The following is a 26,959-nucleotide window of genomic DNA, read 5'->3' as shown; positions in this document are numbered from 1 at the left end:
TTTTGAGAGAGAGAGAAGAAGGGGGGGGAGAGAGAGAGAAACATCAATGAGAGAGAAATATCCATAGGCTGCTTCCTTCATGCTCTGTAGTGGGGATTGAGCCTCAACAGGGGCATGTGCCCTGACCTGAATCGAACCAGTGACCTGTTGGTGCATGGGAGGACGCTCAGTCCACTGAGCCACACTGGTTGGGCCTATTGTCATTTATTTTTATCTCATATCTGTTTGGTCTTAATTCTGTCACTTTTTTAAAATGACTTTTACGATATTCTCTTGCTGTTTCTTTCCCTCAGCAATTTTTAAGGTAGGTTAGTGTTAGTTCTAAGGATGGTCACCTTTTACTTTAAAATAGTATCCCTAAAACTGAGGCGACTGAAGCACTGTCTTTTCTCCTGTACCTTTGCTATTGAGGTGGTGGTATGTGCCTCCTTTACCTTGCTTGTAAAGCACTCTGTTACCCAGATAACATAAGATGTGACTTAGGTAATGAGGTTGGCTTTCTTCTATGACTCATGAAATCAACCTTATGGTGTTGCAGTAAAACTTACATGTTTCTTCCATTCTATCAAGTAAGCAGATTTGAGTCTGTTGTATACAAGGTACATCCAATACTGAGGAAGTCTTTCCCAGCTTTTCTTTGTCTATGAGGGCACCATGAACATAAACAGGGCCTTGGAATCTGTGCTCACTAAGAGGAAATTTGACCTGAGTTTAAATGCAGTGGTGATATTCTTTGGCTATGGAGCACTGTGACCAGTCTTAATTATGTTGCAGACTGTTCAATCCCAGATAATTTTTTGGCAGAATTTTCTCTGAGGCAGAATGTGTAAGAAGGCTTTATACTAGATACCCCTTCTGATTTTTTTGGATTTATTAGATTTATGCAATGGAAGTTCAAAGGAAAAGGACAGAGAAAAGGGAAGAAATATTTCTGTAGATTTCTCCCCTCTGAGGGAACTGAAGCTTAAAGGGTTTAAATGGCTCCCCCAAGGATGCATAGCTAGTTTGTGGAGAGCTATGATTCAAATATAGGTTGGCCTGACTGTGAAGCTTGTTCTCCTTCCACTGAATGTCATTTTCTCTCTGCTTATTAAAAATATAACTAAATAGAAAACACATGGTCTCTTTCTTTAAGGAAACAAACCACATACTGTTAAATAACATTTTTTCTTAAAAGGTTATTAGGAGGAATGGTATATTCACAGCATATATAATGGGGTTTCTTACAATGGAATTATAATAGGTCAGATTATTATTATTATTATTTTTGGTTTTCAGAATTCACTTTATTTATTTATTTTTTTATCCTCACCCAAGGACATTTTTCCATTTTTTGTTCAGATAGAGTGGGAGGGAAAGAGAGAGAGAGAAACATCGATGTGAAAGGGACACATCGAGTGGCTGCCACCTGCACAACCCAACCAGGGCTGGGGACAAACTGCAACTGAGATTCGTGCCCTTAATGGGAACTGAACCCGGGTCTTTCTGGACCGCAGTCTGACACTCTAACCGCTAAGCCAGGGCATAGGTCAGATTATTTAGAACATTTTTTTTTTTTTTAAATCCTAGGTTTTTCCATTTTTTGTTCAGATAGAGCGGGAGGAAGAGAGAGAGAGAGAGAAACATCGATGTGAAGGGACACATCGAGTGGCTGCCACCCGCACGACCAACCAGGGCCGGGGACCAACTGCAACCGAGGTACGTGCCCTTAGCGGGAACCGAACCCTGGTCTCTCTTTACCGCAGGCCGACGCTCCAACCGCTGAGCCAAACCGGCCAGGGCAGAACATTTTGGGAAAATATTGAATTAGAGTTGAGCCTGAATCCCTGAATGAGACAAGAAGAGAAGCCTTCCAAGTGAAAAGGTCTGTATGAATGAAGTTATGGTAGTAGGTGTGAGGTTGTCATGTTTGTAATAGATTGCATTAGAGAGAGAGAGTGAGAGAGTGAGAGAGAAACTGTATTCAACTTGAGAACACTGACCAGTGTGGCTCACTGGTTCAGCATCAACCCATGCACCAAGACGTCGCAGGTTTGGTTCCCAATCAGGACACATGCCCAGGTTGTGGGGGATCATTACCATAGAGGCGGCCAATTGATGTTCTCTTTCATCGATGTTTCTGTCTCTCTCTCCCTCTCACTTCCCCTCTCTCTAAAATCAATAAAGGGAAAAAAAATTTTTTTAATTGAGAATACTGAATAGGGAAGTTGGTATTTAGATTGGGTCCAAAGGATAGAGAATTTGAACTACATAATAAGGAGTTTGTATACCATCAGTGGTTAGGTTTCTAACATAAGGGATTTTACTTTCTTTTGTTAAATCTACTCATTGTTGAAATTCAGTAAATTTGATATTATTCAAATTTAGTGTGATTGGTGAAACATAATTTGGATAGGTATGAAGTTACAAAGCATGCCTACAAGTACTGCTTATTCTCTCCGGGACATTAAAATTCTGTTGTCAGCCATTAAAAGGATGGGACTGGCCAGTGGTTAGGGTTTTCTAGGTGCATCAGAGTGGAGAGACTGTATAACAGTCAAATATGTTTTTTCTGTAAGCGTATTATTTATTTTAAAAGCATCATAAATATTTAACTACATATTCTACAAGTTAAATACAACATATTTAAAAACAAAAAATATGAAGCCAGATAAGAAGAAAATTGCCACTTCAGTGTTGCCAATAATTATTTCACTTATTAATGTTTTTCTGTACTTTAAGAAGGAACCCACTACTTCTTTCCAGAAAGTGCTTTCCGGCGTTAAAAGTCCCAGGTGCTTGCCTGACCACAGTCTTTCAGCATAAGTGCCCTTGATACTTGAGTATTTAAAAAATCCTCATGAGCCCTGGCCAGTTTGGCTCAGCGGTTAGAGCGTCGGCCTGCGGTCTGGAGAGACCCGGGTTCAGTTCCCGCTAAGGGCACGTACTTCGGTTGCAGTTTGTCCCCGGCCCTGGTTGGTCGTGCGGGTGGCAGCCACTCGATGTGTCCCTTTCACGTCGACGTTTCTCTCTCTCTGTCCCTTCCTCTCTCTCCCTCCCACTCTATCTGTACAAAAAATGGAAAAATATCCTCAGGTGAGGATAAAAAATAACTAAATAAAAAAAAAAAATCCTCATGAGCCCTGGCCGGTTTGGCTCAGTGGTTAGAGCATCGGCCTACGGTCCCATGAGACCCGGGTTCGGTTCCGCTAAGGGCGCGTACCTCAGTTGCAGTTTGTCTCCGGCCCTGGTTGGTCGTGTGGGTGGCAGCCACTCGATGTGTTCCTTTCATGTTGATGTTTCTCTCTCTCTCTGTTCCTCTCTCTCCCTGTTCCTTTCTCTCCCTCCCACTCTAGCTGAACAAAGAATGGAAAAATGTCCTTGGGTGAGGATTAAAATAAATAAATAAATAAATACTCATGATACTTTTCAGCACTAACTTTGTTCAGATTATTGATCTTCCATTAATTGATAGCCTCAAGGAATGCCTAAACAACTCTTCTGTACTTCCCCTCATATAACCAAAAGTAACAACTATTAACATATTATTTCTTATTTTTATGTTGAGATCACAAACATAATTTTATATATATTTTTTATACTTTAACCTACTATTATTAGCTTTGGAAATGCTTCCTAATAAAAAAATTTTAATGGTTTCATGATATTCCATCATATGGATGTCACATACCTTGCCTCACATTCCATGGATTAAATCATTACCTGACTTAAAACAACCTGATTTTCAACTCTGATTTCAGGTAGGTACCACTATGCATTTCACATACATGGCATACTGTAGAGGAGATATGCCAGTAAATTGAAGCTATTTTCTTTTACCATGGAAAAGGGCATTAGAGATTGAAGACAGGCCAATATATATTTCTTGGGGATTGAGTCTCACTTTACAATAGCATAATACTTACTTATTTACCATTTATTTCACTTGCTTAGTGTAACACTTTAAAAAATAACATTTGCTTATAACTTTTCTGTTTTAACTTTGTGTATAACTTCTAATTGTGATTTGGCAACCTTAAGATTGAGTTGGCATTTAGGAAAACTTTTTCCTTGGATATCCTTATTTGAGTTGCTTAAGCAATTCCTGTTGCTCTTTAAAGAGAAATGTAGTCAAAATCCTCCGAAAAGAAAACAGGTAGGACTTTATTCTGAGATTGACGTTACTGTTTGCTGATGAAAATGATTCAGGTAGAGATGAATTATGCTGGCCCTTGCCACTCAGGCCTGGTTCTTCTTTGGCACAGGGTGAGCAAGCTGAGAAAGACTGCTATTAATTTATGGTGAATGAAGGAGAATAACTCTGTGTACTTGCAGAAGTGGCTCTGCAAAGAGGTACTTTGAACCTAATACACTTCAAAGGCCTGCCCAGATAAAGGTTACATGTGAATATAGGGTGATACCATCCAAATAATTATTATCAAACAGGTTTAACCTAGGAAAGACTGACCTTTCTAAAATGTGGTTAAAAATGAGGAGGGGTATTTGATTTCTCGTGGTGATCTGCTTACTTGCCTCTAAGACTCAGTATTAATGGATTAATCCAACCACTGAATATGAGCTTCAATTGACTTTAGTATTTCAGCTCTGACAATGATAACTATATAATTAGAAGAAAGGACCCTAAAAAGGTAAAAACACTAAATCAGGCTAGCTATGTAAATCAAATTTTAAAAAAAGAATTATTATTATTGCCCTGGCCAGTGTGGCTTAGTGGTTAGAATGTTGGCCTGTGCATTGAAGGATCATGAGTTTGATTCTCAGTCAAGGGCACGTACGTTGATTGCAGGTTTCTAGGATTTCAGTGCTCTGTATAATTTTGGAATCAAAGCCCTAGGATGATAGGGTACTTGGTGTCTGCTTTAGGATTTATCATGATGTTCTTTGAGAGTTAAGCTTGTAAGATCAATTTAGAACGAATCAGAACACAGATATGCAAAGTAACTGGAAGAACCAAACTGGCTGTCAGGCCTGCAAGACTTGATTGTAACTTGTTGGAATGTAAAAACAGTTTCAACCAGAACAGGTCAGATTAGCTCTGAGGAAGCATAGGAGGTGCAGAGTCACTTAAGTGAAAGTTGGCAGTCAGTTGGCCTCTGTAATGGCAGTTTCTCACAGTCCAGTAATAAATGACATTTCAATGATCACCTCAGTCTGTGTACATTTTACTTATCTTGAGATATCTCTCAGCTTGGTATAGAAATAGAACTGGGAAATTGCCAACAGGTACATAAAAAGGTGTTCCACATCACCAGTCATTAGAGAAATGCAAATCAAAACTACAGTGAGCCCTGGCCAGTGTGGTTCAGTTGGTTGAGTGTCATCCCATGCACCAAGAGGCTGCTGTTTGATACCTGGTCAGGGCACATGCCCAGGTTGCAGGCTCGATCCCCGATAGGGGGTGTGTGGGAAGCAGCCAATCGATGTTTCTTTCTCTCATCAATGTATCTCTCTTTCTCCCTCTCCCTTCCTCTCTCTCTAAAAGCAATAAAAACATTTTTAAAAACCCCACAAGGAGATTTTACCTTACACCTGGCATCAAAATGATAAGAGATAACAAGTGTTGGTGAGGATGTGGAGAAAAGGGGACTCTTGTGCACCATTGGTGAGATTATAAGTTGATGCAGCCACAAAGCAAATTTCTCAAAATATTTAAAATTGAACTAACTATATGATCTAGCAATTCTCTTTCTTGGTATATATCCAAAGGTAACAAAATCACTGTCTCAAAAAGATACCTGCATTAATTTAAAAAAAATCTGCACCCCTGTGTTTATTGAAGTGTTATTTACAATTGCCAAGACACAGAAACAACCTATGTGACCACTGACAGATTAATAGATAAAGTAAATGCGATATTGATACACACATATACAATGGAATATTATTCAACCATAAAGAAGAATATAATACCATTTGCAACAACATGGATGGACCTTGAGGGCATTATGCTAAGTGAAATAAGTCAGACAGAGAAAGACAAATACTATATGACCTCACTTATATGTGAATCTGAAAAACCAAACTTATTGCAACAGAGAACAGATTGTTTATTGCCAGAGGTGGGGGTTGGGAGGTGGGGGAAATGGTTGAAGGTGGTCCAAAGGTACAAACTTTCAGCCATAAGATAAATAAGTTCTGAGGATATAATATACAGCATGGCGACTATAGATGAGGAGTTTGACACCTTATCCAGTTTGATTCAGTGCATCTTACTTTTTTCATTCAATTGCAGTTGGTTTTGAGTTTTTTATGGGGTTTGAAGCTGTGTTGAGAAAATGCTGGGGATTTAGGAGGAACTTTGAAGATCATCTAGGGCCGCGATTTTTAAATTTTTCCACTAAAGTGCTTTTTTAAAATCCTCATCCAAGGATATTTTCCCATTGATTTTTAGAATGAGTGGGAGGGTGGGAGAAAGAGATAAAGAAACATAGATGTGAGAGACATATCAATTGGCTGCCTCTCGCATGATCCCAGCCAGTGCCGGGGATCGAACCGTAACTAAGGTACATGCCCTTGACTGGAATCAAACCCATGACTCTTTGGTCCACGGGCTGATGGTCTAAACACTGAGCCAAACTGGGCAGGGATCCACTAAAATGCTTTAGATAGTCCAGGAGAATAAGTGAATAAGTTGGGGTTATGTCCCAAAATGGCTCAGTGCAAACTGAAAAACATTTTGTCTCAATTTTAGCTTAAAAAAATCACAGGGGAAAAATCATGGACAATTTATTTTCTTGTCCATACTGTTTGTGTATAGGTATGTGTACTTAGTGCTGGAAATATAGTGAATTAAAAGTCATTTTTGCCTGGCTGGTGTGGCTCAGTTGGTTGAGCATTGTCTCATGCACCAAGAAGTCACCAGTTCAATTCCCAATTAGTGCACATGCCCAAGTTGCGGGCTCGGTCCCTGGTAGAGGGTGTGTGAGAGGCAGCCAATCAATGTTTCTTTCTCATCGGTGTTTCAATCTCTCTCTTCCCCTCCCTTCCTCTCCCTCTAAAGTCAATAAAAACATATGTTTAAAAAGTCATTTTTTGTTTGGCAAAATATTTCTGGTTTTGAACGAATGTCCTCATCTCTTTATATGTTGTCCATGTAATGTCATTGTTCAGAAAAGAATCTTGATGGGTCATACTCCTAGAAATACAGGGTTATTGGGTACTTGTGTGAGGATTAAATAATAGTGGATGAAGTTCACCTTGCAAAGCATAATATACCATGTAAATGTGAGGTTTTTTGTTTTGTTTTTTTTTAAATCTAGTGTTTTTTACATCTTCAGTGCTCTCAGAAAAAAGCAGGGGAGAGACTGTTGGGATGTGGGGCAGAAAGTTTCTTGCCTTAGACTTTCCTCGACATGATCAGAATTAGGTATAACAAGTTAACTAACCATTGGTATAATTGATGCTCTTGCAGGAGGGAGCACTGGCAGTTGTTGGGTAATTTGAAGACTACTGTGGAGGGTTTGGTGTCAGCCAACACCCCCAATGTCTGGTCCAAGTATGGTGGCCTGGAACGGCTTTGCAGGGACATGCAGAACATCCTCTATCATGGGCTCATCCGTGACCAGGTATGTAGACCTTTTATTTTAGTGCCAGATTGGGTGAAGTAGTTGTTGGAAAGAAACAGTTGCATTAAGTTGTTGGTAAGGAGAAGCTAATGGCCGATCAGGGCACATGCCCAGGTTGTGGGCCAAATCCCTAGTTGGGGGCATGCTTGAGGCGGCCAATCGGATTTCTCTCTCATCGATGTTTCTATCTCACTCTCTCCCTCTCCAATCCTCTCTGTCTAAAATCAATAAAGAAGCCCTGGCCGGTTTGGCTCAGCGGTTGGAGCATCAGCCTGTGGTCCAGAGAGACCCGGGATCGGTTCCCGCTAGGGGCGCATACCTCGGTTACAGTTTGTCCTAAATATAAACTAAATATAAACTTTATTAATGTTGAGTTTCTAATAAGCTTTGAGTATTGAAAATGAGTGGAAGCTAATAATATTTAATGGTTTTGCTTTCTTTGGCCATTACTTCATTTGCAGTGTTTTAGATAAGGTTTGGTCTGGATAAAATTGTCAAATGAGTCATTCATTGGTTCTCGTATTCTCCTACTTTTTAAAAATCAAACCTCACAAATATGTGAATAATAGTGTGTTCCCAGACACTCATGCTCTTTCCATGATAGAGCCTAGTATTTTTCCCTGGAACTCTTTCCTCTGAGTCAAGCTTATATTTCTTTTTTATCAGAATTTATTCTTAACTAGTAGTCACATCAGAAAATATCTAATTAATGAATTAATATTAAGGTATTTGTAGTTTATAGGAATTACTGTGCTGCCCTCCCTTCTAAAATGTGTATAGCCCTGGCTTGTTTGGTTAAGCAGTTGGAGTGTTGACCCGAGGACCAAAGAGTCCCTAGTTTGATTCCCAGTCAAGGGCATGTACCTTGGTTGTGGGTTTGATCCCCCAGGATCGTGCTGGAGGCAACCAATCGATGTCTCTCATATCAATGTTTCTCTATCTCTCTCTTTCCCTTCCTCCCTCCCACTCTGTCTGAAAAAAATCAGTGGAAAAATATCTTTGGGTGAGGATGAAAAATATATATATTTATGTGTGTGTGTGTATTACCTCCAAACAGTATCTTAAAACCAGTGTTCCTATTGGATATTTTTTGAAGTTAGTGGAAAAGTTGGCTTAGATTACATTTTCTTTATTCAGAATAAGTTATAAAAGTGAGGCCTTCTCTTTTACTGAGTTTTAAAGAGAAGGCCTCACTTTTATACTTTAAAGAATTGTTCTTAATGGTCATCATTATTAAAACACCATTCTAGGAATTTGGAAGCAACATTATATAGCAGACTGACAAAAAAGTCTTTAGAATCAGTCAGAATTTATCTTTAAATCCAGACTCATTGCTCAGGTCCTTTCAGGGAAAAATGACATAGTAGTTACAATTATAGACTTTTGAGTCAGACTGTCATATTTTAATATCAGCTTCACCACTGTGTGATATTGGGTAAGTTATATAACTCTTTGTGCCTGTTTCCTCATTTGTAAAATGAGGAGATAACACTGTTACGCACCTCATAGGATTGTTGTGAGAATTAAATGAGATAATACATGAAAAACTTTAGAAAAACATAATAAATTATCAGGCTTAACTATTTGGTCATACTACCTTTTGAGCCTTGCTTTTGTCATCTGTAGAAATGAGGATAATGTTATTTGTATCATGCTTGGATGAAAAGATTAAATGAAAAAGCATACAAATTTGCCTACTGAAGTTCATGGCATGTTGGAAGTAATTAATAAATGTTCCTTTTTTTTTTTTTGTTAATCCTCACCTGAGGATATTTTGCCATTGATTTTTAGATAGAATGGAAGGGGCAAGGGGGGGGGGGGGGAAGAGGCAGGCAGAGAGAGAGAGAGGCATTGATGTGAGAGAGACACATTGATTGGTTGCCTCCCACACGACCCCAACCAGGCCAGGGATTGAACCTGCAACTCAGGTACGTACCCCTGACTGGGAATTGAACCAGAGACCCTTTGGTCCTCAGGCTGATACTCTTAACAACCACTGAGCCAAACTGGTCAGGGCAATAAATGTTCCTTTTTAAAAAGTTTCAAGTTACTTGTAGTCCTATGAAAGAAATATGAACGTTGGATTTTATAAAACAAATAAGTTAACCCACTGCAATCTGGTTTCTTCCTGTACCACTAATGAACTTGGTACTAAAGTTTAAGTAAAACTGACACTCATGTTATTGAATCTCACTAACATTTCTCCTTTGAACACTGTCTTTGTGTTTTTCTTTATTTTTATTTTTTAAAATTAATTTATTTTTGTTACATATGTCCCCCCCCCCCCAGATACCCTCCTCCTTATCCCGCACCCCCCTTTATGTTTTTCTCTATTGACCATCATCAGACCTTGACTTTTATGGCATTATTATTTTCATCATGTCATAGAGACCTTCTCCTACCTCTGTGAGCACGCCTTCTTAGTTTCTTTCCCTGGAATCTCTTCTTCTTGGATTTTAGTTTTTAATGGGGCTCTGTCCTATATACTTATCTCTTTTTACTTTGTTCATTTTCCTGAAGCAATCTTATTCACTTGTATTGTTTTAACTATCTTCTATATACTAATAACCCTAGGCTCAGATATTTCTGCTCCAGATCTATAAGACTAGTTGTCTGCTATATATTATCTGGCTATCTGTACTGCAGGCCAAGCACAACATGGCCCAAAACAAACTTATTTTCTCCCATGAGATTACCTTTCCTCCTGATATTTTTAATATTAATTTGTGGCATTGCCAGCTACTCAGTATTCCAAATTAGAAACTTGGGAATCATGCCAACATGTTTTACAAAAACTCAATACACATTTCCCAGACTGATGACCAAAATAGCTACTAGATTAGTGGCCCTCCCTTCTAGTTGTTAAAGTACCTGTGTCTTGGTAGCAAAAGGGTTCTGTTACTAATTTTACAACGTCATCTAGAGTAATCACTTAACCATATTATTAGTCAGTTTTACCACCTGTGCCAGAAAGAGAAAATGTGTCATGCAATAGTAAAGTCAGTGAAATCCTCAAATTAAAGATGCTTAGAAATGCAACACAATATTAACATATCTTGTTCTAGTTATTAAAAGTGTTGATATCTGTGAGGGCACCTGATTATCACAATGAAGAATATTAGCCCAGCCCGTGTGGCTCAGGGGTTGAGTGTTGACCCAAGCACCAAACCGGCACGGGTTGTGGGTTCGATCCCCATAAGGGGCGTGCAGGAGGCAGCCTATCGATGGTTCTCTCTCACATTGATGTTTCTAGCTCTTTCTCCCTCTCCCTTCCTCTCTCTCTAAAAAAAACACTAATACCATATTTAAAAAAAAAATTAAAGTGTGTGGTCACCTGCAAAATAGCATTTGTATTAATAGTAAAAGCAAAGCAAACCAGGCAGTTCTCTCTCTCTCTCTCTCTCTCTCTCTCTCTCTCTCTCTCTCACACACACACACACACACACACAGAGCAACTATAGACCCGAGTGGGAAGAATAAAAAACAAAAGATTCATATTAATTTAACTACTGCCCTGTTCTGCCTTGTAAAGGCCTAAAAATTGATGTCTGTGTCAAGGACTTGTTTTTCCCTTTCATTTCCTCTCTAAAGATTAAGGCTTTCAAAGGTCTGGCTGCTGCATCATCAAGAAGCTATTCTGGGTGTTGTGCCCTGGGAGGAGGGCCAGTACAATGATTCATGTGGGTCATTTTTTCTGTGCTTTCGTAAGGATGTTATGGAATGCGTATTACATTTTTTAAAAATCAGTTCCTTCGGAAAGCTATAACATCAAGACCATAGTCTTAGAAAATCTCATTTTTCTTGATAGCCTGCATCTGGGCTTTTAGTCCTTACCTACTAATGACAATCACTCTTTATTATTTTGGTAGATTTAAAAATTTTTTTTCTGTGCAATTATGTGCTTTTTAAAATACTAAGATTGTACTGTATATATCACTTTATAACTTGCTTTAAATGTTTAATTTTTAAAGTGGACAATACATTGATAGGGTTAAAAAAAAAGTGTAAAACTATCCAGTGAAACGCCTCATTTCCTTTCCTTCACCTAGGTAACGACTGTTTACCAGTTTTCTTCCAGAGCATTTGTATGCTTATAAAAGCAAATATGAATAATTTTCTTTGCTATACCTCCTGATTTTTCACACAAATAAAAGGACACTATAATCACTATTCTGCTCCTTGCTTTTTTCACTTGATATATCTTATAATTTATTTAAAATCATTACCTAAAGAGCGTCATTCTTTTTTTATATCTGTCATTTTATAATGTTCCATTGTGTGTGTGTGTGTACACACACACACACACACACACACACACACCATAGTTTGTTTAACCAGTCTTCTGGTAGTGGACATTCAGATTGCTTTCAGTGATTTACTGTTAGTAATAAGGCTATAGTGAGTAACCTCGTATATAGGTCACTTGTCTCTTTACTATATTCCTAGATGTAGAATTCTTAGGCTAAAGGCTATGTGCTTTTCTTTTACCACCAGGTTAAAATTTTTTATTTTGCTAATGTACAAATAGAATATAGCAGTCCACTTTCTATGATTTCTAAACACCTAACCACTGATGATTTCCTTAAGATGCTGTTGTCCTTCATAGTCAGATGCTTAATCTTCTGTGAAAGCCCAACTTGCCTCCCACCGAATTGATTTGTCTTTCTAGAATCTTGTCGGATGTTTTCTTTGTTGGCCTCTTCATGTTGCTGCTTTATTTGAAAGACTTCATTTTCTAATTGCACAGTAGTTCTTTCAATTTCATAATTCTTACTGACCAGAGATACCCAATTTGACTACATTTCTCTTAATTTGAGAAATTAAGAGAAATGTGAGTAGCATGTTCTTTCTCGGCCAGTTTAAATCTTGAATATGTTTCTTTAACTTCTGGAGCTCTTTTTGTGAGTGTTCAATCATGTGAACTACATTTTCATTATATGCTTTCTAGGCATTGCATCCATGCTGTGACATTAGTTCTAGATTCTCAATTTGAACTGCTCGATGATCTAACTGGGCCACAGAATTGTTTACACATTCTTGCTACGCAGTAATGTCATTTTTCTGGCCTGAGGAAGGGGCTGGAAGTTCATATTGTTTTATATTGAGTGATTTAATTGGCCAGTCTTTCTTTTTTTCTGTTTTTGAGCAGCCAATCTTTCAAATTTATTTCACATAATGTTGGTTTCAAAGGTAGAACAATATGGGGCTACCTGTAGCTCAGGTAGCTCTTAGTAGGTTGGTATCTGGAAGTTTCCTTCTCCACCAGTGCCATGGCCACTTCCTGCACACCTGGCACTTCATAACCTTGGTCAAAATACGGCAGCACAGCCTTTTCAGCCACCAAACCTGTGCCTGCCATTCTTAGGTTCACTTGCGTTTTCTCAAGGATATGTGCTTTTCAATATTTATAGCTATTACTGAATTGCCCTCTAGGAAGCTATGTCTGTTTACACCTTCCCCAGTGTATAAGAGTATCTAATTCTTATACTGTTGCCAGTATAGGGTGTTACTAAACTTTAAATTATCACCAATATAATAGGTGAAAAGTTACATTTCTCTTACCATGAAGATGTTCATAAGAGCCATTAAATTATTTTTCTGTCAACTTTTCCTGTTTTTTCCCATTTTCCTTAGAGTTTTAGTCTTATCCTGTGGCTTTATAGGAGCTTTATATTTGTTAAGAAAATTAGTGGTGAGCACACAGTGCAAAATACAGATGATGTATGATAGAATTATACACTTGAAACTTATGTAGTGTGTTAACCAATGTCACCCCAATACATTTAATTTAATAAAAAAGAAAATTAGTCATTTGTTTGTAATATGAGTTGTATATATTTTTTTCTTAGTTTGTTTTTTGACTTTTTTTTTTATCCTCACCCGAGGACATTTTTGCTTTTATCTTCAGATAGAACCGGGGGTTGGGGGGAGAGAAACATCATTGTGAGAGAGACACATCGTGTGGTTGCCACCCACACAACCGCAACCAGGGCCAGGGACAAACCGCAACCGAGTTATGTGCCCTAAGCGGGAACCAAACCCGGGTCTCTCCGGTCTGCGGGCCAACGCTCTAACCGCTGAGCCAAACCCGCCAGGACTGACTTTTTTTTTTATGGTGGCTTTTACTATGTAGAAATGTATGACTTTTAGTAAGTCAAATTAATTATTTCTTTTAGGGCTTCTGGGCTCTGTATGGTGCTTAGAAAGGGCTTCCCCACTCTAGAATAATTAAAAATGTTTCTCCATGGTTTCTATATTACTTTTTTTTCTTTATCCTCACCCAAGGACATTTTTTGCCTTTATCTTCAGATAGAGCAGGAGGGAGAGAGGAAGGGAGAGAGAGAGAGAAACATCTATGTGGGAGAGACACATCAAGTGGCCGTCACCCACACGACCCCAACTGGGCCGGGGACAAATTGCAACCGAGGTACGTGCCCTTAGGGTGAACTGAACCTGGGTCTCTCTGGTCTGTGGGCCAATGCTCTAACCGCTGAGCCAAACCAGCCAGGGCGGTTTCTATATTACTTTTATGGCTTAATTTTTTACATTGAAACCACTCCATATATAATCTATTTTGAATATACTTAATTCCCTTGGCACATGGGTTTTTTTCTGGATTTCAGATATGGTCTGTTGTTCTCCATTTGAGTGCCATCACCATTTAGGTTTAATTATTGTAGCTTTTCAGTGTGGTAGGAGTAGTTCTTCATTTATACAGCATCTTTCGTTGTTGGTTTTTCCCCCAACATTCAAACATTTGTCATTTTATTACCTGTTAACTAGAGTAGACTGTTACATGGTTTAAGTGCTTCTTCCCCAGGATTAGGGGAATTGGGAAGCTGTCACTCTTTCAGCAAATATACAACATAATTTTTAATGTGTGTATAATACTACATGAATGAATTTATTTATTTAATACCCTAATTTATTTAATCAGTACCCTACTGATAAATGTATAAAGTGTTTATATTTCTTGCATATTTTTTGCTATTATACTGAACATTCATGTCTTTTTAAATTTTAAATTTGTGCCACTAGTCTTCCTTTTTGATATGTACTTGTGCTTATATTCATTGAAAAATATTTTTAATTAAAAAATCCACTGTTTTTACTTTTTCCCCTTATGGGATGTATAGGCTTTTCTTTTCTTCCCCCCACCCCATTTTCCCCCCAATCCCCATCTTCACATTTAGCTCTTCAATCCAGCTGGAATTTCTGTTGATACATAGTTTGTGAGAATGCCTAAATTTATCTACTTCCAACTAGCCAATTTCCCCAACAATATTTGTTGAATAATCTATTTCTTTTCTACTGTTTTTTCCCCCCAAAAGTGGTTTATTAAGTGAGCCTAAATTTTTTTTTAATCATCACCCTAGGATATTTTTCCATTTATCTTTAGATAGAGTGTTGGGGGGGGGGGGGCGGGCGGGGGGGACAGAAACATCAACATGAGAGAGACACATTGACTGGTTGCCTCCTGTAGACCCTGGCCACGGCTGGGGACTGAACTGAAACTGAGGTACCTGCCCTTGGCCATAATTGAACCTGTGACTCTTTGGTCTGTGGGCCGAAGCTCTAACTGCTGAGCCAGACTGCCCAGGGCGAGCCTACATTTTTTTTAATGGACTTAATTTTTAAAGCAGTTTTAGGTTCTCAGCCAAATTGAGCAGAAGGTGCAGAGATTTCTCAAACTTCCTGCCTCCACTACTGCATAACCTCTCCCATTACAGCCGGCCCTCGTTTATCTCGGTTAATCAGTTCCAGACTCTACCGCGATAAATGAATTTCCACGAAGTAGGATTCTTTATTTATATACAGTTGTCCCTCATATGAAAAAACTGCGATAGAGTGAAGCCACGAAAGTCTAAGCGTGAAATGGCGAGGAGCGACTGTATCAGCATTCCCCACCAGAGTAGCACATTTGTTACAACTAAGGAACCTGTATCGATATATCATCATCACCCAAAGTCCATAGTTTACATTAGGGTTTATTCTTGGTCTTATACAGTCTATGTTTTGGACAAATTTTTAATGACATGTAACCACCATTATAGTATCATACAGAGTAGTTTCACTGCCCTCAAAATCCTCTGGGTTTCACCTACTCATCCTCTCCATCCAGCCCACCACAAATCGTGGCGCCACTGTCTTTTTACTGTCTCCATAGTTTTGCCTTTTCCAGAATGTCATATAGTTGGAATCATAAGGTATGTAGGCTTTTCAGATCAAATTCTTTCATTTAGTAATATGCATTTAAATTTCCTCCATGTCTTTTTGTGGCATGATAGCTCATTTCTTCTTAGTGCTAAATAACATTTCATTGTTTGGATGTACTACATTTTATTTATCCATTTACCTACTGAAGGACATCTCTATTGCTTCCAGGTTTTGTTAATTATGAATAAACCTGCTATAAACATCTGTGTGTAGGTTTTTATGTGGACATAAGTTTTCAACTTCTTTGGGTAAATAACAAGGAGTGTGATAACTGGACCATATGGTAAGAGTATGTTTAGTTTTGCAAGAAACCACCAAACTGTCTTTCAGAGTGGCTATAACATTTTACATTACTACCAGCAGTGAATAAGAGTTCTTTTTGCTCTAAGTCCTTCCCAGCATTTGATGTTGGCATTGTTCTGGATTTTGACCATTCTAATAGGTATATAGTGTTATTGTGTTGTTTTAATTTATATTTCCCTGACGACATATGATGTGTATCTTTTTCTGTGTTTATTTGCCATGTGTTTATCTTTGGTGAAGTGTCTGTTAAGGTCTTTGGCCCATTTTTAAAATCAGATTATTTATTTTCTTATAGTTTAATGTGGAGAGATAAGGGTATAAAATAGATTATTTTCACTGTATAACATGCTATATAATATGTATGAATTACTTGTTCAAAAGAACACTTAAAATAATTTTAAACAGTTATCCTTTAAAAAGGTGAACATGTATATGAATTCCTTTGATTGCTGTTGAGAACTTTTTTGAGGCAAAGGAAGGTTATGCTTTTTTCCCTCTCTCTTTGAATGTCAACACTAGAACTAGATTTGGTCCAAAGTGGTAGTGATTTGTTTACCATGTGTGTTCTCGCAGCAGGTCTGTTGCCGCCAGACTGATTACTGGCAATTTGTGAAAGACATCCGCTGGCTTAGTCCCCACTCAGCCCTTCATGTGGAGAAGGTAAGAAATGAAGGTAACCACAGGGTTTTGTTGTTTGATGTTCTATTTGAAGAGTCTCCTAGGACAGAAGGGTGGTGTGTGTCAAGTTTCTTATCAACTAAGGAGAGGAAATTATCCCTATAGGACTGATTTGGAGGGGAGGATTATTTGCTTTAAAAAATACACTTTGTGCCCGGCTAGAGTGACTCAGTGGATTGAGGGTCATCCATGGATGGAGAGGTCCCAGTTTGATTCCTGGTCAGGACACATGTCCAAGTTGTGGGCTCGATCCCTAGTGAGGGGCATGCAGGAGGCAGCCAGTTGATGTTTCTCTCTCTCTCCCTTCCTCCCTCTCTAGAAAGCCAATTAACAATAATAATAAATAAATGTTGCAAACCCATTATTCTAGACTACTTTCTGTCCTCTGGGGAAGGGGTGAAAAAGTTTTGTTGTTTTCAAAAGAACTATATATATGGGACCAATACAGAGTTTTTGAAAATCCAGGCATATGGTAAGAGGTTCCCTGATCTGGTTGGAGGAAGTGGAACTGAAATGCTAATAACTGTTTAAGACGATGAGGATGTACCAGTTAGAAAAAATGTGAAGTTCTAAAGGCCAGTGTCAAATGGAGCCAAACATGTTCCTAACAGCTTTGGCTACCATCACAGAACTCTACTCTTCTGTCCTCTGAGCTCATCATAGGACCCCTGATTTCTAGGCAGGGAAACAGAGCTTAAGGAGGTGACTTGGTCAGAGTTACACAACTAGTTCCAGATCAATTGCTGCCAAATTTATGTATCTATTTATTTAACTCTTTATTATGGAAAATTTTAATATATACAAAATTAAAGAGAATAGTGTAATGAACTCCAAAATATCCATCACCCATCTTCAGTACTTTTTTTTTTTTTAATATATATATATTTTTTGCCCTGGCCAGTTTGGCTCAGCAATTATAGCATCAACCCGTGGACCACTGAGTCCTGGATTCGATAGTGGTCAAGGGCACACACCTTGGTTGCAGTTTGTCCCTGGCCCTGCTCGGGGTCATGCGGGAGGCAACCAGTCCATGTGTCTCTCTCATATCGATGTTTCTCTCTCTCTCCCTCCCTCCCACTCTATCTGAAGATAAATAGAAAAAAATATATGCTCAGGTGAGGATTTAAAAAAATATGTGTGTGTGTGTATATATATACATATACACACATACATATATTTGTATATATACATATATATATTTTTTTATCCTCACTCAAGGACATTTTTCCATTTTTTGTTCAGATAGAGTGGGAGAAAGAGAGAGAGAGAGAAACATCGATGTGAAAGGGACACATTGAGTGGTTGCTACCTGCACAACCCAAACAGGGCCAGGGACAAACTGTAACCAAGGTACGTGCCCTTAGCAGGAACCGAACCTGGGTCTCTCTGGACCGCAGGCCGACGCTCTAACCGCTGATCCAAACTGGCCAGGGCTGTATATATATATATATATTTGTAAATTGATTTTTTAGGGAGAGAGATAGAAACATCGATGTGAGAGAGAACTATCAATCAGCTGCCTCCTGCATGCCCCTACTGGGGATTGAGTCCACAACCAGGGCATGTGCCCCAACCCACAGTCGAACCCGGGACCTCTCAGTCCATGGGTCATCCTCAGTCCAATGAGTCACACTGGCTGGACTTCAATACTTATTGATTCATGGCCAGTCTTATTTAATGTGTACCCTACCCACTGCCAGATTTATTGTTGAGGTGATGTTGGGAAAAGTAATTTATTTTTAAATGGTTAAGGAACCAAATAACAAGGTCTCACACTAGCCTTTTTAATGAAGAGGCCAGAACCCAGTGATTTTCTTATGTAGATTTTTTTGTCTTCATTTATTTTTTTCCATCAAACCTCCTCCTAATTTTTTTAAATAAATATATTGCTGTATTGCCCTGGCCAGTTTGGCTCAGCAGTTAGAGCATTGGCCTGAGGACTGAAGGGTCTTGGGTTCAATTCCCGGGCAAGGGCACTTACCTGGGTTCCAAGTTTGATCCCTGGCCCCGGTGGGGGTCATGTGGGAGGCAACCAATCGATGTGTCTCTCTCACATCGATGTTACTCTCTCTCCCTCCCTCCCTTCCACTCTATCTAAAAATCAATGGAAAAATATTCTTAGGGGAAGATTAACAACAACAGCAAAATGTATATATTGCTGTCGTCATTTACTCTTAGAAGCTGCTTGAAATTGCTATCCATCCTTTTTTTGCACTGATCCTGTGCTATGAGACCTTGCTTTCTGAAACAGCAAGTAGAAGGAGGTGCAAAATAGAGAATGCTGTGGCTAGAGGCAGAAAGAGGTGCTTACATGGTTTCTCTTCGGTGAAGAATCTTTGGTGGCATTTTCCCTAGATACTTTCCCCAAGGCTTTTGTTGAATCCTTTCGTGAAGGCCATCTGAAATAGAGGACTCTGTGAGAGAAGGCAAGAGATCAAGTTTATCCTTCCTCTGAATACCCTAAAACAGATGCCTCTTTGGAGTTAGACCATAAAGAAACATATGAAGCAGTTTTGTTTTCTCTAGGAGCTGTATATTAGGTCTTAACTGCTTAGACCCTCTCCAGTGGCCCAATCCAGCAGTGGAGCCTTTAATCCCTTCCTCACATCTCCTTCCTCAGTAACCTCTAGATGGAGCTGGAGGAAAAATACCTCTGATTGCCTCCTCTTAACCTGTGTCAATTTAGTTCTCAGGTCTTTAGGCCTCAGTCTTGCTGTGTTTCACCAGTATACATGTTTTGACTCATGCTTTTTTGCCTCCTAGTTCATCAACTTGCATGAGAATGGCCAGAGCAGCACTGATGGCGTGAGTGACCGTGTCACTGCAGAACTGTGGCTGCAGCATAGCTTGCAGTTCCACTGTCTCTCAGCTCAGCTCCGACCTCTGCTTGGGGATAGACAGTATATCAGAAAATTCTACACAGGTACGTAGAGGTCACTTAGCCAGGATTGTGGCATATACTCCCTCATTGTTTTCTACTTTACTCTTCCTTTAAAGACTCACTCTTACCCAGGGTCTCATAATTTTACTTGATGTCATAGAAATCCTAGTCAGGAACACATAGCCAGTCTTCTCTCTCACTTCCTAAGTAATACATAATCAAACTTATTCCCCTACTCTCATAAACACAAACCAATAAGAATAACTGCTATTTACTGAGAGTTTTTATGTTCCAATCACTGTTACATATCTTTTATACTTTTAACAACAGCCGGAGAGTTTTCCAATCAGGAAAGTAGAGCTCAAGGAGGTTAGGTAACTTGGCCAAAGCCACGCAGAGCCAGGATTTAAATCTGGGTCATTCTGACTTTGAAGCCTCTTATCCTGGCCTCTCTCCTATACTGTACATTACTTAGCCTCTCCTGTACTTGATTTGTCACTGGCTCCCCTTCTTCCACAGTGGCATCATTCTGCTCAAGTCATATTTACCTTTTCCCTCAATCCTTTCCTGAGCTTCTCCTAGGGTCATACAGGGAAGCTGAAGATCTCCCTGTTGGGCTCCATCACTGTGGTAACTTTTCTTTCCCCAGATACTGCTTTCCTGCTAAGTGATGCCCACGTCACAGCCATGCTCCAATGCCTAGAAGCAGTGGAACAGAACAACCCCCGCCTCCTCGCCCAGATTGATGCATCTATGGTAAAGGGAGAAAGGAATTATCTATGTCTATGTTGGCCTCCTAGACCTCACCAGGATGTAACTAACGTTCTGTAGCCAACTATTTCTTCACTTAAGCAGTTGTGAACTGAAAGGCTTTTATTTTAAAAAATACTTGGAAAAGAAGGGGAGGTACTGTTAAGTACCTGTTGAAGTAAAAAGTCTAAGCTTAGGTCTGTTTGAGAAAGGAAGTGTCTTTTTTAAACCCTTCTAAAAATCTTTAGTCCGAGTAAGCACCTCCTTAAAGGGCAGGCTTGACAAAGAGCTTGGAGAAGAGGGATGATTTTGAATCAGGAGTAGCATTTACAGCATCACACCTAGTATGGATGGTCTAGTATTATACTGCATCATTTTTGTCCTTGAAATATAAAGAAAGTTTTGTTGCTTGATGTTGTTTATTAACTCTCCAATTCACTCACCCCATCACTAATACCAGTGCCTCACCTAGAATGGAATCACAGTCCCTCCTCCTTTTAGGAGGGATCCCCTATCTCCCCTGATTTTTTTTTTTTTTTATCCTCACCTGAGGACTTTTTTTTTTGCATTCATCTTCAGATAAAGTGGGAGAGGGGAGGGGGAAGAAACATCGATGTGAGAGAGACACATCGACTGGTTGCCACCCACACGACCCCAACCAGGGCTGGGGACAAACTGCAACTGAGGTGTGTGACTTTAGCGGGAACTGAACCTGGGACTCTGGTCTGCGGGCCGGTGCTCTAATTGCTGAGCCAAACTGGACAGGGCTGTCTCTCCTGATTTTAAATTTTAATTCTTAGTTACCATCTATTGAATATTATGTATGTGCCAAGCATGGTGCTGTGTACAATTCATGCATCATCTCATTTAATCATCATAACTCTATAAGGTTGCCATTAATCTCATTTTATAAAGGACACCACTGAGGGACAGAGTAGATAAGTCACTTGCCCAAAGTTTGGACCAAATAGCATATAAGTGATAGGGCCTGGATTTCAACTTTGGTCTGACTTGTGACTCCATGTGCATAGCAGTCCAAGCCTGCTGCCAAAGGCTGGCTTCTACCAGAATTTCTGCAGTGCTTGGTGCTCCTCTGAGGACATCTATCCTTGACTCTGACACATTTTTCTTTTTCTTTTAGTTTTCCAGAAAACATGAGAGCCCGTTGCTGGTGACAAAGAGCCAGAGCCTGACAGCGCTACCTGGTTCCACATGCACCCCTCCAACCAGTTACGCTCAGCATTCCTATTTTGGGTCCTTCTCTAGCCTCTACCAATCTGTACCTAACCACGGCCCAGGTATGGGAGCAGGAAGAGGTAGTCATGACATGTATTCCCAGCTTGGAAAAAAGAAGACTTTCTGGGTGCTCACAGGCTGGGTATAGAGCCTTGGGTTGGTGCAGTGTGTCAAATTTCATGTCTCAATAATGGACATCTTGAAAAGGTGTATAGCAACAAGCCTAAGATAATTCAGTAGAATCACTAAGTAACAGAGGAAAGAGAGGTGTTTTTAGATTCCTCTGGGTTTCTAATCTTCATTGCCAAGAAGGCGTTTCAATAAAAATAGCTAACATGTATTGAATGCCTACCATGTGCCAGGCTCTGTTTTAATCAGTTTATATGTATTATCTCATTTGATCCTCAAAACAGTCCTATGAGGTAGGTATTATTATTGCTCATTTTACAGATGAGAAATGCATACTAATAAGCCATGAAGCCACTGTCTCAAGAGCTCATTCTCTTGACTTAGCTGCTTCTAAGTAATTTTTTACTCACCTCAAATGGCTTACCTTTTTTTGAGGCGATGCTATGTGTTCTGAGCATCTAGTAATGATAGGGAATTTGTTCCTTAGTTGTGGAGAAGCCCTTCATGTATACTAAAGGCTTCCAGCTCACCTTTCCCTTTCCTTTCTTTTTCTATTCTAGAAAGAAGATCTACTTCCTTTTCTCTCTCTGGCCTTCCCCGGAAACCTCAAGAAAGCAGAGGGCACGTTTCCGCAGAGGATCAAACCATCCAAGCCCCTCTGCTTCCAGTCTCTGCATTAGCCAGGATTTCCCCCTCAACTCCAAATGAGATGAGCTCCAGCACTCTGACCAGCCCTTTAGAATCATCCTGGGTCAGCAGCCAGAATGATTCCCCAAGTGATGCCAGTGAGGGGCCCGAGTACTTGGCCATTGGCAACTTGGACTCTCGAGGCCGGACCAGTAGTTGTCAGAGTAACAGCAGCAATGCTGAGAGCAGCAGCTCCAATTTGTTCTCCTCCAGCAGTTCCCAGAAGCCAGCTTCTGCTGCTTCTTCCCTAGTGGACCAAGAGGGAGGTGGGCAGAGCCAGCTGTCCAGTGTCCTTCGCAGGTCCAGCTTCTCAGAGGGGCAGGCACTCACTGTCACCAGTGAAACGAAGAAGAGCCATACTCGCTCCCATTCGGATACCAACATCACCTCCAGGGGAGCCCCAGGTAATGTGAATCACCAGCCCCTAGTTGGTAAGGTAGCCTCCTGGATTTTTCTTGGGGTGGAAGGGAGAGTTTGTTCTTAAGGATCTTCAAATGGCAGAAAGAGAAGTTATGTTCTGGATCACCTGATAGTGTCCTGCTTATAACAAAAGAGAGAAGTTTGTAACCTAATAGGGATACCAAAGGATTCTCTCTGAGAATATGTTTGTTCCTTTATACATTGCTAAAGTAAATGCTTCCCTGAATTCTTTCCCTAGTTCTTTAGCATCAGACTACATACATAGTGTGACTCATAACAGTCTGAGTTTTAAATATATCTTTCAGACAGATGGGAAGTAACTAATAAACTTTTTAAATAATCCTATTACATTCTTCTCCTTCCTGTGATTCCTGAGAAGTTTGGTCAGCATGTATTACCAATATGAAAGCGGCCAAGTGATATTAGGGTTTCCTTATTAAAACTAGGGATGTAGCGAGTGTGGGGTGATGTGACCTAGTAAACAAGTAGGTGGGGCAGACTGTGCATCACTAATTCAGGTTGAAAGGCAGTCAAGTAAAGAGGCCCTGGCCACTGAGACTTCCCTCACACAAATACCAGCTGCCAGCAGCAGAGAGTCCCACAGGCACAGGGAAGGTGGGTCTCATTGCTTTTGCCATCTTCCTGCCATCATCTTTCCTGGGTTGTTGGTGTCTGGCAGGCTGTGGTTGGGTTTCATTTGTAAGAGAATCTCCACTACAGCAAGTTTAATATAGACCTTTGTGTTTAAAGCCAGTTCTGTGTGGGAAAGCCCCACAAATAAAATATAAAAAATTAAGAACAAAAAATGGAGGATTCCATTTAGCAACTAGAGCTGCCATTGATTTCTCTTTGTAATTTCTAGAAAGGTGAGAGCTAAGGCCCTCATCTGAAACTTCTGAATGGCATACTTTTGTCTGTTTTCCTGTCAAGAATATGGTTCGGCTTGTTGGAGCTCCTTAGAAAAAAAACCCCTCCAAGTCAAAGCCTGTCTTCCCATGAGCTTTTTTAGATGTGAAGAGTGCTTGGGTTAGAGCCTCAATTCACATCTCCTGCTGCAGGCCTGCTGTCTGCTGAATGCCAGGCTACTGGTCTCTGAGCATGTGATACTTCCCTGTCCTCATTCTTGAATCCACTTACATTCCAGAAACCACGGTAACCTGCATTGGAAAGGGAGCCAGAGAAAACCTAAGCAGAAGGGTCTGTGGGCGTGTGGGTCATGTGCAGCTTATACAAGTCATTCCTTCTTCAGCAGAAGGGTTCCCTCTCGGGACTTAAATCCCCACCTGTGCTAAATAAAAGGACACTCTTTTTCTCACTTTCTCTGTTCTCGTTTCCCCTCTCTGGACTCTCTTCTGCACCTGTCTGTCTACGTACAGGAGGCCCCAGGAATATCACCATTATAGTTGAAGATCCCATTGCAGGTTTGGGAGCCAGTCCTCCTCCTTTCTGTGTGCCCCCTCCTCCTCCTGCTGTTCCTCGGTGACCAGTATGCTTCATTCAGAACCTCCTTTTCCATTCTGGTGTCAAATCAAGTCTGGCTAGTCTGGTCCTGCTGTGATGCTTGGGCCTGTCTGTAAAATGGCACTGGTAGTTTGTATAATATGTGTTCTGCCCACGACTTCCAAATGCTTCATTCAGTCTCCCAACTTCTCTGGGAGGCAGAGTCAAGACTTGTCTGACTCTGTCCAAAGATGGAACTGAGGCCTGCTATATATCAAAGGCATCATGTGAAACAGTGGCAGGATTTTTCTTATAACTGAGCACTTAGATTACTTTCTTTTCCTTGAATTAATACCAGAATGTGTTTTCTGTTCTTTCTGTGGTCTTGGATGTGGATGCATGCTTTTTGCCTCTCCTAGAGTCTCCTGTTTGCTTTTTCTGTCACCCGTCTTCCTTCTCTTTATCAAGTTCTCCTCACCCCTCATTCCAGCCATTGTATAGGATTTTTCCAGTGACATAGTCTGTGTCTTTGATTTTCACATTGGTGTTCAAACTGACTATTGTACCATAATTCATGGAGACAGTTATTAATAGGATGTATCTGTAAGACAGAGTGGTGAGGGAGGACTGAAAACCATGTTCTCCTGATAATGGGTGAAGCCACTGGGTATGTTAGCTTGGAAAAGAGGTTAAAGAGGAATAAATCTGTGAGACCATTGTTTGGAGGAGCGTTATTCTTAAGGAGATGAGAAATTGTAATAGGACAGATTTCAAGTGAGGGAGGTCTGAGCATTAGAGAGCTTCAGTTGAATGGACTGGCATCAGGAGGTAGTAAGTTCAACAAAGCAAGCCTAGATGGCCTTTACATGTTTAAGGGGACAGGGTGCTGGTGTTGGAGTTTGTGCTGTAAACTGAATTTGACTGGGGGACCTCAAAATTCCCTTACAAGTCATGGTTTTTTAACAAGGCATCATGGTAACTGCTAGTTTGCCTTCCGTTCAGTAGTGAGGAGCAGAGCCCATTGCCAGGACCACCGGAAATCTTTGAGGCCCAAGAACACAAAGTTATCTCACCACATAGTAGCATGTTTTGTGAGAGGAGCAGCTGACAAGTTGGCACCGTCTGTCAGGGAAACGGGCTGGATGCAGCGCAGTCATTCATTCTCCCTGAGCAAATGGCTTATTTCTCAGGCACCCACCTGCTTTCCTGCCTGCTCTTCCTTCAGTGACACTGGAATTTTGTTTGCTTTTGGAAATTTTTAGTTTCTCATTTCCTGCGAGCCCTTGCCTGCTGCTATTTCTCCACTCCCAACTTTCACTGTTCCTTGAAAACTTCTACCCACACACTTCCTTACTATGCCAGCTTTCTCTTGAACCCATTCCCTTCCCACTACAGTAAGTCTGGGCCTCCAGCCCTTTGGTTACAAGGCCATCAACCTTGGCTTCTCTAGCATTGTCTTGATGCTTGTTTTAAGGACATTGCTGGATTGTGTTTTGCTGTTCTGCCAATTCAGAAATGGGTTAAATTTGTTGGTATGACAAATTTACATTTCAGGTTGAAGAGAAGCCACATTCTAGTATTTCCTTAGTGAGTTTAATCCTTCTGATATTGTTTTAAACCTAGTGTCAAGGTATCAGAAAAGTTTCAATTTGCTTAAGTTTGTTTTACCATGTGAAGATAGTTTTGTAAATTGGTTTTTCAAGAGGGTAGAAGTTGTCTGATATTTCTGGAAGATTTGATAAGAAGATGGAAGAACAGAGAACTAAATTCATAAATCCACTTTCATTTGATTTCTTTTTCACCTTTGTGGGCGATGTTTTTTCTCTTTTTTTCCCTTAGATTGTATTGACTTCCCATGCCTTTCCTCCATGTCTTTTGCGCTCTTGGACTGTTCCCTGTTGGTGTGCTACCTCTCTTCTGTTTGGGAGGGTGCTGGGAATGGGAACAGTTAAATATTGACGAGCCAAAGTTGGAAATGTATCTGTTGCTCACCTTGTCTGTGTGTTTTTACTTCCTGGTGGCCACTGACACTAGAATCCTGCAATGATAAGTCGAAGTTGAGAGGCCCCTTGCCCTACTCTGGCCAAAGCAGTGAAGTCAGCACACCCAGCTCTCTGTACATGGAGTATGGTAAGTGAGTACTAGGAAGGCAGGGCTGCAATTGTCTTTGCTCTCCCCTTGTGCCTGCTAAGTTCCGAGCTATGTGGCTCATGTCAGCTCTGTGGAGGGTACTCACCATACAGTCTCACTCTCCCTTTCATCCTTGTCAACCCCTGTGCTAGATATCACACTGCCCCGCCATTTCTCTTGCTTCTCTCTGACTTAGCCATCCCACCCTCTCTTATGCTATGGGTGTTACCACTATGAATATCTGCTGAGCCAGATAGAATGGCTCTCTGAGTGGGTGAGAGGGACCTTGAAAAGAGGACTTTGAGCGTTTGGGATTAATTACCAAAGGATAAGCTCCACATAGAAATCATTCATAGGAGGAAGCCAGTTTTTCCCTGTCTGACTCTCAGAATAGGTTTTGTTTTCTTTTTTTGTGAGATAAGAGAGTGACTATGCCACCTTAAATTTAGGTGGTAAAAGAATTTTCTCCAGGCTCTTTCCATTTAGTCCATCATTCTTTAACCAAGAGGCTTAGTGCTCTGAG

The 26,959-nt window shown here is 40.3% G+C and overlaps 1 protein-coding gene and 1 pseudogene across 5 annotated transcripts in view; one reads left to right on the top strand and one right to left on the bottom strand.

Annotated features, from left to right (window-relative positions):
• The window catches only part of RUBCN (rubicon autophagy regulator), a 56,000-nt gene that overhangs the window by 8,451 nt on the left and 20,590 nt on the right, over positions 1-26,959 (top strand). Inside the window, exons 2-9 of one of the 5 annotated variants that reach the window (XM_036243230.1) lie at positions 7,412-7,565; positions 16,662-16,745; positions 19,527-19,686; positions 20,294-20,400; positions 21,536-21,692; positions 22,320-22,850; positions 24,243-24,287; positions 26,341-26,436. In XM_036243230.1, the coding sequence (XP_036099123.1) occupies positions 7,412-7,565; positions 16,662-16,745; positions 19,527-19,686; positions 20,294-20,400; positions 21,536-21,692; positions 22,320-22,850; positions 24,243-24,287; positions 26,341-26,436 (1,334 nt within the window). Of the gene's footprint in view, positions 1-1,758; positions 1,865-7,411; positions 7,566-16,658; positions 16,759-19,526; positions 19,687-20,293; positions 20,401-21,535; positions 21,693-22,319; positions 22,851-24,242; positions 24,288-26,340; positions 26,437-26,959 lie in introns of those variants that run through there. The other 4 variants (XM_036243228.1, XM_036243227.1, XM_036243226.1 and 1 more) reach the window with 4 other exon arrangements.
• On the bottom strand, positions 12,071-12,924 carry LOC118617557 (annotated as a pseudogene).

The sequence above is a fragment of the Molossus molossus genome, unplaced genomic scaffold (assembly GCF_014108415.1).
Source record: "Molossus molossus isolate mMolMol1 unplaced genomic scaffold, mMolMol1.p scaffold_m16_p_5, whole genome shotgun sequence".
Taxonomy (NCBI): Eukaryota; Metazoa; Chordata; class Mammalia; order Chiroptera; family Molossidae; genus Molossus; species Molossus molossus.
This window is presented reverse-complemented; position numbering and strand designations above follow the sequence as displayed.